Source organism: Arvicola amphibius, chromosome 17, assembly GCF_903992535.2.
Source record: "Arvicola amphibius chromosome 17, mArvAmp1.2, whole genome shotgun sequence".
NCBI classification, from domain to species: domain Eukaryota; kingdom Metazoa; phylum Chordata; class Mammalia; order Rodentia; family Cricetidae; genus Arvicola; species Arvicola amphibius.
This window is the reverse complement of record NC_052063.2, coordinates 4,681,111-4,695,081: the sequence shown is the minus strand read 5'-3', so window position 1 is coordinate 4,695,081 and position 13,971 is coordinate 4,681,111. Positions and strand designations below refer to the sequence as shown.

Here is a 13,971-nt window from a genome sequence, read left to right as displayed (position 1 = left end):
ACAGTTTGGTAGCCTTAGCTGACGGAGAGGAGAGGAGAAGAGAGGAGAGGGGAGGAGAGGGGAGAGGAGGGGAGAGGAGAGGAGAAGAAGAGAAAGAGAGAGAGAGACAGAGAGAGAGAGAGAGAGAGAGAGAGAGAGAGAGAGAGAGAGAGAGAGAGAGAGAGAGAGAGAGGCCAAAGCCGTGTTGATAAGTGCTGAGGAGCCTGCCACCGAAGGCTCTGGAAGAGTAGCTCTGATGTTTGGGCACCGTGTCCCTCACCCCAGTGGACAAGGCGCTGCCATTGCTCTTTGCCAAGTGAGTACATCTTGGGTGTAGGGAAGCTGAGCATTTCTCAGAGTCCCGTACTACATAATCAGTAGGGTATTTCTAGCCTAACAAGAATTCCAGAGAGTTGATGTTCATGTGTCCTTGTATGTGACACGGCACCATGCATTGCCCACCTCCTTCTTTATTCTCTAATTACTCCCTTTCCCGGCTCTCCCTTTTAATCTGTTTCAGCACTGTTTAGTTCAGACCATTTCATTTCAAAACTAATTTATTGTAATCTTTAATTTGCTGCAGTCGTGTCCATATTTGACAAATTTTACCCCAAAATATATTTTCCACATTGCTGTTGATTTTTCTAAAGTCTAAATAGGATTATTGTATTTACATGCTTTATAAAGCAAGAAATTTTGCCTCTATAGCAGATTGCCCTGTAAATTCCGTGCATAGTTTCTTCACACTCCTGTGAACTCTTCCTTCTGACCAAGGTGCCTGGACCTGTCCTAGCCCCTGGTCTCCACAGCTCCGTCCTCTCTGTGAGCTGTCCTAGCCCCTGGTCTCCACAGCTCCGTCCTCTCTGTGAGCTGTCCTGGCCCCTGGTCTCCGCAGCTCCGTCCTCTCTGTGAGCTGTCCTGGCCCCTGGTCTCCGCAGCTCCGTCCTCTCTGTGAGCTGTCTTAGCCCCTGGTCTCCGCAGCTCCGTCCTCTCTGTGACTCCTCTTAGCTCCGTTCTCTCCACAGCATTCTCACCATGATGAGTTGGGTGTTTCCACCATCACTGTGCGTGTGTACTAGAAATATCACTGCTCTGTAACGTAACGTTTTGCTGACTTATTTGTCTTATAAGGGGCCATGATTTCTCTGAAGGTAGTGCTTACACCTTGGAAGCCTTAGTTTCTTAAAATAATGCTTAGAACATAGGGTAATCATGAATTTTCATTTGATTAAGCCTTTTGTTTTGCATTTTTGAGACAGGGTCTAATTATAACCCAGGCTGATCTTAAACTCATGTAACTGAAACTAGTCTCACACTCATGCTCTTGCCTCCCCACCCCCCCATCCCTGTGCTGGGGAAATAGGCGTGCACCACATCTGACTCTTGATCAGGTCCTAAGTACATGGAGGTTTGCTTTGGATTGCCAGAGCCCTGCCCCTTTTGTACAAGAGAAAAAGCACACAGATATTAAGAGATAAAGTCATGGGGTTGAGGCTAACTAGATAGCGATTAGATTTTTCTGTCTTATAAGACTAATGTTATTCACATCAGAAACAAATGCCATCCTTTGGCGATATTCTTATATGTCTGAAAATTGGTAAAATTGATTGTAGTGTGGTTTAAAGGAGAAATGTCTAGATAGCTTATATCTAGAGCTGATTTTCTGTGATTTCAGCAATAAAGAAAGAAAAATAACATCTGAAATTGAAATTCATGACTGATTCACCTAGATGAGGTGATTATTGTGTATAATTTAAAATTAATTTTTGTTCTAGCCGAAGTCTTTTGCCATAAACCACAACACTGCGTACTGTGGCAGAGATGCCGTGAAAATGTTGCTGGTCCTTCTGGACGAAGACGCGGCCCGCGCCCCAGCCGGGAACAGAGCGGAACTTCTATATAACGAGGAGAGTACAGCACCACTCAGTGGACCGTCTTTCCTCACGCTCTTCAGGTGTGCGGTGTGGCGGCTGTAGGTGTGCGTGTATGTGTCTGTATGCACACATACCTTGCTGGTCATCAGGAATTTATACCTGTGACAGGAAACGTGGAAGCAGCTGGGCAATATGGACAAAGCAAACAAAAATTAAAGGGAGATTGGATATGTCACGGTGGCACAGTTATGTTTATAGTGTAGCACTTAAGAGTGTGGCAGGTGATTTGGGTTCTCAGTGTTTCGCTGCAAAAATATTTGTTTTGGTATGCATTAAGAGCCTTGCTAAACCGCAGCCCTTCAAGTGGTTCCTGTAATCGTGTCTGCACTGTCTCAGTGGGGAACTGAGACTTGAGGGAGATGTCATGGCATCCCCGAGAGAGCTCAGTTAACAAGTAGCCAAGGTTTCTCCTCCCAGCCTTGAAGTCGTTCTTTGTGGACCACTGTTCTGCATCAGAATAGGACGGACGTGCACGCCGTATTCACAGCAGAATCAGCATCTGTTGACTCCTTGTGCATTACGGAGAAAAGGGTTTGCTAGGTGCCTGTTGTTCTATACAGACCTTGATCTGCCCGGCTCTTGCTGCAGCAGCTGTAATAACTACCACACACAGACTGCTACCATTGCTATTAACCAACAGATACCTACCTAGTGTGAGGTGAGCAGCGGCAGAGCCTAGGTGGGCTCTGTTAAGAACTCCAACAGTGCTGTCTTCCCTAGATGCCCTTTCTGTGGTGTCCCTTTCCTACCAGGTGTTTGTCCTACGTCGTTGAGACTTTACTCTTCTGACTGTAATTGTCTCCTGGAAGCTTTATCACTACCAAAAGGTATCTTAGACTGGGTGATTGATAAATAAATTCATTTCTTATAGTTCTGGAGCCTACAAATTTAAGATCACAGTGTCAGCAGATTGACTGCCGTTTGTAGGCAGAGGCCGGCTGTTCCTCGTGAGTTGCACCTGCTCATGCTTTTTACTGTATCACAACAGTGGCCACTCAGGGTCTCAAGCTCTTTTATAAGCACACTAGCCTGAACACCTTCTGAAGGCCTTCCCTCTTAATATTATTTCGTTGGCAATTCAATATCAATATAATTTTGGAAGGACAGAAACATTCAAGCTCTATTAATTTGTGTCTTTTTTTTCTTATGTAGGTCTCCCACACAAGAGGATAATACATCAATTAAACCCCTCAGAGAGCGAATCCATAAGTCACTGCAAGCAGAAAAAGTTAAGGTATAATAAATTTTAATCATAAAATGGTAAATATTGTTTTATTTACGAAGAAATAAATGTACAAACCTGGGTCGGATATTGTAAATATGCAATTCACGTAACACAATAGGAAGGAACGGAAAAATAAGCCATGACAATGACAGTTGGTATAGAAAACACTGTTTTTACATAATCTTGACGTATCTGTAGCTTTTTAATTTACTGGAGTAAGTGAAAGAAAGGCATCAGCAGTCATAAATGTGAGAGGAAAAGCAAGGGAGCTGTGCCTGTCATGTGGGGTAGAAACCCAGGAAATAGCAGTTTATTTTATAGGAAGAGAGTAAAGAAACTTCATATGTCAGAGCTGGGTGTGCTGGGCATCTCCATAATCCCGGCAGCCTTACACTCTGGTGTCTAAGGCAGGGAGGATCTCAAGGTCCAGGCCAGCCTGGGTGCGTGGTGAGATCATATCTGAAGCAAGCACACAGGCGGAAAAGAAAACCCCTCGATGTAGTCCACTCCCTGCTCTTTCAGATGCAACCATTCCAAGATCAGATAGAACTCTTACGCTTTTTGTATTTTGATATGTATTTCGTGGTTAATCATTTTTTTTCCTCACCTGTACCTGGCCTTCTTGCTGTAAGAACATGCTACCTTGTAACTGTAGTATTCTGAGTTGGATCTGTCACCGAGGGCTTCGGAATTCCTCTCTGTGGTGCCTGAAGAGGGCCTCTAGCAGGAGACATGGTCACACTAGTTCTCGACAACATGGAATGGGAATCAAAAGCTTTGCTTAGATTGTGTGTTAAAAGTAAATGAAGTAATTTTATAAGAAAATTTCTATTCTTGCTACACATGAAACAGAAAAGCATACTATCTCAAACAGCACAATTACTGTCTTTTTATTGGTGTGTCCTATAGGTGGTGCCCTAATGGGCACAGGTGATATGTAGGTCACCTCTGACCTACATCGTCTTACCGGTAATACTTTTATAACTTGTTTGTCTGAGGAAGGGAATCAGAGAGTGTCACTATGTGGTCCTGGCTAGACTGGAACTGCCTCAGTCACCAGAATGCTAATTAGAAGTGTACACCATCGCGTTTGCTCCTCGTTATAACTATAAACACGTTTGTAAGTCTTTGTGAGCAGTAGAAAGAGTTGCCGGAAATCTTGAGTGACAGGAAGACTTATGGCAAGCTGATACAGCAGAAGTTGTGTTCCCGGGGACCGCGGGTGCCCAGTGAAGGGAGGCTTGCCACTGTCAGCTCCCGGGGACCGCAGGTGCCCAGTGAGGGGAGGCTTGCCACTGTCAGCTCCCGGGGACCGCGGGTGCCCAGTGAGGGGTGAGCGGGGGCTTGTCACTCTTTTCTAGTTTCTGCCAACAATAGCTTTCCAGCCGTGTGTATTTTTACACTTTTTTTTGTTCAGCCTTTCACTTCTTTGTGATTGACAGGCTGTAGCTGTCTAGTTCTTCAGTGAAAAATATGTAACAAAATTTTTCTAATATGGGAATGGCTTTTATTAGTTTTAAAGATAATTTATCGCTCAAAATGAAATTGGCTTTTATGAAGCCGCTGGAAAGGTGGCCATTCCCGTATCTTTTAAGCTACGGTCAGTGATTTTATTGCTATCATCTTTGCAAACATCTGAGTGAATTAGAACACTAGTCCCTGGTTATGTAACATAAAATGTAATTACTAAATATAATATATAACTACATTTTAATCAGTAAATACTCTTAGTAATATCCAGCATAATGTAAATATAATTTGAGGTGTTAAAAGGCTAGGGGTGACTTCTAATGGTTTGGGGGTTCTCCACACCATCAATGGTCATGGACTGAGTGGGATTGATGATGTATCCGCATTTTATGTATAGACTAGATCAGGACTGCTGCAATGGACTCCCGCTCCTGGGATAGCGCAGCAGTCTCTTCGCAGAATGCACTTCCAAACTGCGTGCTTTCCCGTCCTGTTCAGAGACTGACTTTCCTTCTTCCTTCCCCGCCTCGCCCTCCAGTGTCCCCGTACATATGTAAGCCAGGCCGACCTTCAGCTTTAGTCTGTTAGAGTGTTAGGGCTACAGCCGGATGTCGCCATACCCTCTCATTATTAACTTTATCTGTCTGATAACTTTTCTTCATTTATGAGAAAGTCGGGCTTTGATTTCTTATCTCTGAGGTTAAATGCAAGTGTATCTTGTGAAATTTTCACCATTAAAACTCTTTAAGTCTTTCTCGAATGATACAGTTAAAAACTCTTTCTGGTTTCCCCAAATATTTGTTTTAACTAAGAAATAATGTCTTCCCATGTTGTTTGTGCTTCCCTTGCTAAACATTTGCTATTTCTGTCTCTTTTAACATCTCCATTCCCATTTTTGCCTTAGTATTTCTCCTTCCACCAAGGTCTTTAATCACATGGACTACTTTTCTTTCGGAGTTTTTTTTTTAAATACAATATAGGACTCCCATTTTTATGATTGTGTGTATGTATCCAGTTATCATAACATTCACTCCGAAGCAGCCCAAAGAAATGTATTACAAGACCTCTAGAATATAAAATTGAATTCTATAACTGTTATAAAAATATGAAAGGTATGGGTAAAGCTAGATATTGCTAACAAGAACTAAGAGGCTAGCCACAGTAACAAGTGAATTCCAGAACTGTAACAAATCCAGATAGAAGTCCCAGTGAGAACTGTTGTTTGTAAGAACCGCCTTTATAGTATGTCTCTAACTAAATGGAAAATAAGACAAAATATAATTGCGTGTTTTTTCCTTGTGTTTCCAGATGAGGCAGACCTTAATTAGGTCACAGTTTGCTTGTACTTATAAAGATGACTGCACGGCGAGCAAGAATAGATGGAATGGTAATTTATCACCAAAGCCGTCTCATCTTCTTCACTTGGAAAAGGATGTTTCTGGTAATTAACCTTGTTTGAATAATTAGTCAACCAATTATTTTCACAAATACTAAGAAATGTAAAGACTTGTTTTTAAGGCCTGTATTTGTTTAAGAAATTGAATCTAAGTACAAATTTATGGGTAGGAATAGGATATGATTTCACCTAGCTAAGTGGATTTAAAAAATAATTCATAGTATTTACCTGTTGTATTTTTACATAGATATTCATTGTTTGGGGTGAGATGTGGCATAGTAAAAAGACAATATAATTATTTCTTGACATTTGATTGGGTGGGATTATTATATTATAAATGTCTTTAGATGCTCTAGCCATTTTAATGATTATTTTATATGTCTTGTGATTTGTAATACCAAGTATTATATGATTCCTTTCCCCTTGTCATTTTAAGGTGCCCTTTCCGCTGTTGGGAGAGAAAGAATTGAAACAGGTTCTGAAAGTCTGCGTCGGGACAGAAGTAAAGATGACAAAACACCTAGAAAACCTGCAGAAAGTAAAATACCCAAAAGGAAGCAGGTGGATCTAGACAGCGACAGTGTCCCCTGTGATGATGGGAATGAACCGTACCCACATAAACTTGTTAAGTTCCCTAAAGTACCCAGTGACTCACACAGTAAGACTGGTGGCAAACCAGCCCGCGGAGCAAAAGGCAGTAGGTGCACTGCCAAGGTCAAACTGATTCCTGGCCAGACCAAGTTAACTCAGTTTTTTAGGCTATGATTTTGCCATTGGTGTGCTTTAGATTTATGTATAGAAGACCATTCACCAAAGCCGTGAGCTAACTTGTAAATATCACGATGTAAATTCTGATGCTTTATTATTTTGATAAATGTATGAGAGGCGCACATCTTAACCGCTGCCAAAAATACCAGTAAGTCGGGATTATGCAGGAATTTCATAAAGTTTAATGCACAAGTCAGAGCATATCATGTAGATCATTACGTCTTAACTATTTTAAAACAGACATTTAGGATAATAGACAGGTCATATCAACACTAAGGGCTTTTCTCTCTCCTCGCAATGAATTGCGTTCTTCTGGAAGGACGGCGTGGAGCAGCAGGACTCAGACTTGCCAGCAGGGTCGGTAGACTCTCCCCAGCATACACCTGAGCACTGAGAGGGGACAAATGAGAGCGCAGTCACCACACAGAATGAAGAAAAGTTGTGGGCCTGTTTTAATAAATTCGGAATAAATCAAACCACAATTACTGACTTTTAGGAATTTCCCATTTTGACAGGGTCACCTGCTGTCTGGTAGAACTGAGCCCGTGTTCTTACTACACTTTGATGTGCTCAGACCGCTTTTAATAGAATTAAAATGTAGGAATTGAAGTTTTAAAAAGCTACTCACTGTCAAAATCTCTCCTTCCTATGGGAAATTTAGCTGAGTTTTCTTCATCCCCAATTTCTCTCTTTTCTTGTGTTGACTCAGAATTCTGAACTCCATTCTCAGCTGGAAAAGCTACTGATCCTTTCAGAGCGAGATAAGGTTTTATAGCCAGATTCAGTGGCAGACCATGACTTAGGAGATTCTGTTTGGAGCCTGGGTTCTGTAAAGAGAAGGTTGGTTTGTATTCCAGCTGTCGTCTTCAGCACAGACAAGCTAAAATACAGTTGCCCAGCATGCTTGCTGACCAACTTAAGGTGCTCTACACTGTTTTTCACTTCTGAAATATCCTAGATATAGGAAACAAAGCTTTTGGATAAGATGGGGAAGTAACTGGTGTGTGTGAAATTGTACTAGTTATCTGAACACATACTGGGACTCTGTTGGCAGTATTCCCATTTACAAAATTAAAACACCCCGTTTACTTCTAGGTGATTTATAACATAAAAGTCATTTTCCTCCCTATTGTAATAAAATCTGCGGCATGGACTTACCTTGGAATTCTTGCTTTCATCGTCGCTCAGGAAGCCGCTGTCAACGTTTTTATATTGTTCCAGAGAGGGAGCCACCACTGACCTTTCTGCGGTGTCTTCCTTCTGGAAGGCTTTCCCCATCCTAAATGTATTAAATACCACGTCGTCTTCTAAATTTCTTATGGGCTTGGAAGCTGAAAGTAAAATACGTTGAGAAAACAAAGAAAAGATCAGCATTAATATGTAGGAAGAGAGACTCATCTTTGCCATCCTTAGTCTGATGCTTGCATAAAGCGAAGAAGAAGGTGTAAAATGAAGAATTCCGCACTCTGACAGTGGCTGATTCCCTGCCTTTATATGTTTTCTGCTTGAATAGACAGCACTTGAAGGACTTAGCTTTCCATCATGTAGAAGTGACTCATCGCAGAGGGCCTCGCCTTTTGTAAAGCTGCTAATGCCTGATTGCTTGGGTTTTAGTGCCCTGTTGTTTATTTTGTGTGTGAATTTTCTCAGAATCTGATTAAGGCCTTTGATAGAAGGCTTTCTGTTGAGTAGATTATAGGCTCTCGAAAGTGGGTTGTTATTAAGGAAGACCACGGGACACCAGGCTCTTTTAATAAGACTGTTTCCTTCTTTGTGGTTTCCGATTAAGCTATTAAAACACAGTTACTTCATTCACGGATGATAAGGATAAAGTTTTATGCTCTTTTAATCCTTCTTAAATAGAAGTTATCTCCAGAAAAGAGTTTTATTTTGTAAATACTTGATATGATCTTTTGTGATCTAAAGTACATACGCTTGTCAGTCTTAACAAAATAAACAAACCCAAAACCTCTTCACTTCATCCAAAACTCATCTGTCTGGTGTTTCATCTCGGTTCCAAGAGGACAATAAATATTTATTAGTGAATTTAGTAACTAAACGATAAAGAGTCTGTGAAAAATATTGATGTCTTCCATAGAGATTAATTTTAGAAGTTTTACACTTTTGCTTTCTTATTTATTGAGACAGGGTCTTGCATTGTAGACCTGGCTAGCCTTAAATCTATGGCAATCCTCCTGCCTCACCCTACCAAAGGCTGGGATTACAGGTAGGTACTATGCTACCACAGTGAGCTTAGAAATTGTGTCTTTTAACCACACATTTCAGGCTTAATTTGTAAGATTTTAGTATATCCTCATGCAAGTCTTTGTGTGTGCGTGCGTGAGTAGTCTTTAGGCCATAGTATATGTCTATGTTGGGTTTTAGAAATGCTTTCATTTAACAGGGCACAAGAACCTGTTGCCCCGTGTTTGGCCCTGACAGTACTTGAGTATCTCCTTATGCTTTGGGGCTTTTCTCTTAGCTGTTATTCTATGTGTCCTCTCTCCTCCTCCTGAGCTTTGAACTGGGGTTGCATGTGCTGGCCACATGCTCTATCACTGAGCGGTATCTCTAACCCTTCTTTTCTTCTAGTTTTCGTTCTTTAGGTGGTGTGGCCCTGTTTCCAGCGGGGCCTTGAACTCACTCTGGAGTCGAGGCAGGCCTTAAATTGTCAATCCTTCCTAGCATTCAGAGCTGCTAGAAAGGCTGCCTGACTTTGGTTGTCTTTTGCTAATTGATCATGAGCACCCTGTGTACACTGTTCTGGACATTATTTGTTAGATATGCACGTTGGAAATACTTTTCTTGGTTTGGGACTTGTTATTTCAGCTTATTTGTGGTGTGTTTTGGTGACCTCGACTGCTCAATATTAATATGTAAAATCTTTCTTCATGTTTAATTATTCTTAATATGTGCTTTCTCAAGAAATTTTTTCTACTTGAGATTATTCATGTATTTCCATATATTTTACTTTTAAACTTAAATATTTTAATTTTCACATTTATTATTTATTAATTAATTCTAAATTATTTAGAATGTTGCAAATGGTAGTGTATTTAGGCTTTTACGTTTCCGGTGTCTACATGTTTCCTGGGCCATCAAGCATCCTCTTCCTGTTGGTCTGCGGTTTATCTGCGCAGTATGCCAGGCTTCCCGGGACGTGTGGGTCCTTTTCTGAATTCTTCACTCTGCTGTCTCATCGACAGACTTATCAATTTATATTTTAATGTTTAAGTGGGTGAAGCCTCCCAGCCATTTCGTCTGCCGTTGACTTTTGCTAAGCAGTCCCTTGGCTATTCTTGGACAGTTCTTAGTTCTGAAGCACATGGATTCCTTACAGACTTTTTATGAAGACACACTAGCCCAAACCTCCAGCTAGTGTTGAAAGGGAGGGCACAGACATCTGCATGGGAATCATTCTACAGAGCGTAGTAACGCTGTACCCTTGAGCACGACCGTGGGTCTCTTGTGGACTGTCTAAAGGGTAGGAGATTCCCTTCTGTTTCTGCCTGACTGACATTTTTTTTTTTATCAGAAATTGCTGGTTTCTATTGAATGCTTAGTACTCTGTGTCTTTTGGAAATGATAGTGTAATTTTTTTCTTTAGTCTTTGGTGAGCTAATAGATTTTCTCTAGCACTAAAATATTCATGTGCTGGAAAACAAATTTTCATTTATATTCAACCTAGAAATATTTCATTTGGTTATTTTAAATTATCATGAATGAGATCTATAAGTTCTCTTTAATACTGAATTTGTCTGAGTTTGACATTAGATTGTAATAATTTCATAAAATGTAAGAAGGGAAAGTCTTTTCCTTTACTGTACACTATTTGGGTGTGGTTTTCCCTTAGTGGAATTTAAAATCGTTTTTGTTCTTTTCCCGCTAGAAAGAGGTATTCGTCCTCTCTGTTCTTTGTTTTAAGAATTTACTGTCTATGATGTGTGCAAAGTATATTTTATCAGGTAGACATAGTTAATGTTCAGTCACCTGGGGCTATTAAAATTATAATAGCTAAGTGTTTTCTGGGTGTTATATAAACAAAAATTTCTCCTCTCTTAGCTCTTAGAGAGTGCTTATCTGTTTTTTTGCTGCTGGTTTATTTGCTTTTAATCTTAATGCTGTTACTTATGGCCTGCTTTGTCTTCCAGACCTAAAACCTGCTTTGGAGGTGTGTGCACAACCTATATAAGTGCTTAGTAACACTAGCCTTTTCTTCTGAGCTGCTGTGTTGGAGTATGATAAGTATTAATAATTATGTATTTTGTTTTAAGTTTCCACTGGCTGAATTGTTTTGGCTAGGTTTCCTCTAAGATTCGGGCCAATCCAAACCATTCTGACAGTTTAAAAAATTAGTTAGTGTTTTCCTTTATTTTGCTTAAACTGTTTTAGCCTCTGAGCAATATGAGGTTTTCTCATAACCATTTAATTACAGAGATAGTTTCCAATTTTTAATGATAACTCTTTTTACATCAGATACTCTGATGTTCAGTGGAGCATGGCAGATTTCTTTTTTATTGATGCTGAAAATTTAGTTCCCCAAGCAGTAGAAAGCAACTTTGAAGAAGAAAAAACTATTGCCAGATGGAATTGTGTGGTTCAGGAAACCTGGGTAAGTACTAGGTTTATATCAAACACAGCTTCATTTTCTGAAGAACTACTATGAATACTGTCTTTGTTTGTAAATCATTTTATTATTAATTTTTCTTCCAGTTAGCATGCTGTTGCTATGTGACGAGAGTAAATTTGCCGAGAATCTTGTCAGGTGGACACCGGTTTACTAAGAATGAAGAATGTCTTGCTGATTAAATTTCTCGGCGTAAGCCCCGAGGTTGTTTCTGAACTTTTGTGTGTAGAAAAACAATGCTTTAGGAAAGTTCTTCCTTGTTGAACTTGATTCAGTAAAAATAAGTAAATATAAAAATAATTACTGTGGATCTTCAAATAAACAGAGAAACATTAAACTCCTAAAAGTTGTTCATCCCAGAAGATATCCATACACAGGTCTACTGCGAACGGAGTCTTGGAATGTAACACATCTGTACCAAGAGGATCTACATCTGAGTCGGCCCAGGATGCTTTAGGTTGATGGAGGCTTCTATTTAGTGTGTCCCTTTATTCTTTCTACCTTTTCTGTATGGGATGCTGCCTTTTGCTAATTGAGTCGTAAGAGTTAATTATGAGTATATTGTTGTGTGTGTGTGTGTGTGTGTGTGTGTGTGACTGTTATCTCTCAGTCTGCCCTTAATTTAGTTGAATTTTTGTAAGCATAAAAGTTTCCTTTTGAGATATTTTGATTGAGGGAGCCATTATGGGGTTAGCAAGAAACCTGGCACTAGAGAAATTCCCAGGAATCCACAAGGATGACCCCAGTTAAGACCCTAAGCAATAGAGAAGAGGGTGTCCAAACTGGCTTTGCCCTATAGTCAGACTGATAAATTTCTTAAATACGACCATAGAACCTTCTATCCAGCAACTGATGGAAACAGAGGCAGAGACCCACATTGGAGCACTGGACTGAGCTCCCAAAATCCAGTTGAAGAGTGGGAGGTGTGAGAATATGAGCAAAGAGGTCAAGACCATGATGGGGACACCCACTGAAACAGTCTACCTGAGCTAATGGGAGCTCACTGACTCCAGATGGACAGGGAAGAAGCAAGCATAGGATCAAACTAGTCCCTCGGAATGTGGGTGACAGAGTAATGGCTGGGGAAGACTGTGGGGTCACTGGCAGTGGGACCAGGATTTATCCCTACTGCTTGTACTGGCTTTTGGAACCCATTCTCTTTGGAGAGATACCTTGCTCATCCTAGATATAGTAGGGAGGGCCTTGGACCTTCCCCAAAGCCAAAGTGGAGTGGATGGGGAGTGGGATGGGGTTGTGTGTGGAAGGAATGGGAGGAGGAGAGGGAGGAGGAACTGGGATTGGTATGTAAAATGAAAAAAATATATGTTTTCTTTTTTAAAAAGAAATTTAAAATGTTTTCTTTTGATTAGATACAGTTTATCAAATTAAGAATTGTTATTGCTTTCATCTTTTATGGAATATTTGCTTATTTCTAACACACAAAGATGTTTTCTTGCATTGCTGGAAGCTTTTTTATATTACATTTAATTATCACCTTTCATATTAATCCCTGCATTTTTAAATTTTTAATTTATGGTTCTCTGTCCTTAGTGCTGCACACGGAGGTCCAGCCGTGTCAGTAAATCAGCTGAAAGCCATCTTCTTCCTCTAATTGCTTCACTTTGATGTGTGTGTCAAAAATTAAACTCCTAGCAGTACAGAGTTGGTCGGGACTGCCTATCTTGTTTGTTTATTGGCTGATGTACTTATTAAAATTTTACTGTTGAATCATCTTATGTGTCCTTGACACTTGCTAAGAGAGCAGATTTTGAAAGTTCTGGAACAGCTTTGCCCTGTATCAGCTTGCCTTGATAATAATATTGAAGTTGGTTGGGCAGTTTGTTTCATTTTCATGGTTGCTAGATATGTTAAGGTTTGTTTTTTAAACCATAGATTGTGCTTTGGAATCACACTGGAATTAAATTTGAAGTCAATAATATTAAAATCATGTGGTTTAGGAAAGTAACCATAAAAAATTAGAGAATAGTTTGGATTGAAGATAAATATGACATAATTTGTGGAACCAGCTGATTTTTAAAAGGAAACATATGCTTATAATGTGCATTTTCTAAAATAAAAAACAAAAAACCAGTTTACACCTTAAGCTTTGATCTTAATGAATACAAAAAAGAATCAGAAATAAATTTTTAAAATTAAAAATAAATAAAAAATAAATTAATTTAGAAAATGGAGCAAATGAAGGACAAGAAATAAGAGAGCAAAGAGATGGCCCCATTGGTAAAGTGCTTGCTACAGCAGCATGAGGGCCCAAGTTCAACTCGGCACCCACGTAAGAGGTGGGCATGGTGACACACCCTGCTAATCCCGCACTGGGATAAAAGCCAAGACAGAAAGATCTGTAGGGCTTACTGACCAACCATTGTAGCCAAATAGATGGGTTCTAGGTTCAGTGAGAGACTTCATCTCAAAAGTACTAATAGAAACAATGTGGAGAGCAACTGTAAAAGATCTCAGGCCTCCAACACACTCAAGCACATATACACGTGTGTTGTGTGTTCATATGCCTGTATACACTTAAACATGTACACAAAAACATATACACTGTGCACAC

The 13,971-nt window shown here is 40.1% G+C and overlaps 2 protein-coding genes across 6 annotated transcripts in view; one reads left to right on the top strand and one right to left on the bottom strand.

Annotated features, from left to right (window-relative positions):
• The window catches only part of LOC119803570 (PARP1 binding protein), a 39,463-nt gene extending 32,694 nt beyond the window's left edge, over positions 1–6,769 (top strand). For 2 of the 5 annotated variants that reach the window (XM_038314959.1, XM_038314960.1), the window contains 4 exons: positions 1,755–1,933; positions 3,066–3,147; positions 5,917–6,049; positions 6,441–6,769. In XM_038314959.1, coding sequence (XP_038170887.1) covers positions 1,755–1,933; positions 3,066–3,147; positions 5,917–6,049; positions 6,441–6,769 — 723 coding nt within the window. Of the gene's footprint in view, positions 1–1,754; positions 1,943–3,065; positions 3,148–5,916; positions 6,050–6,440 lie in introns of all 5 variants that reach the window. The other 3 variants (XM_038314958.1, XM_038314963.1, XM_038314961.1) reach the window with 3 other exon arrangements.
• Positions 6,770–7,112: 343 nt separating this feature from the next.
• Pmch (pro-melanin concentrating hormone) lies at positions 7,113–8,179 on the bottom strand. Its single transcript, XM_038315115.1, has 3 exons — positions 7,931–8,179; positions 7,401–7,599; positions 7,113–7,162 (listed from the first exon to the last, which is right to left on the bottom strand). Exons 1-3 carry the CDS (start codon positions 8,177–8,179, stop codon positions 7,113–7,115), a joined length of 498 nt encoding a protein of 165 aa, XP_038171043.1.
• Between the last annotated feature and the right edge of the window lie 5,792 nt (positions 8,180–13,971).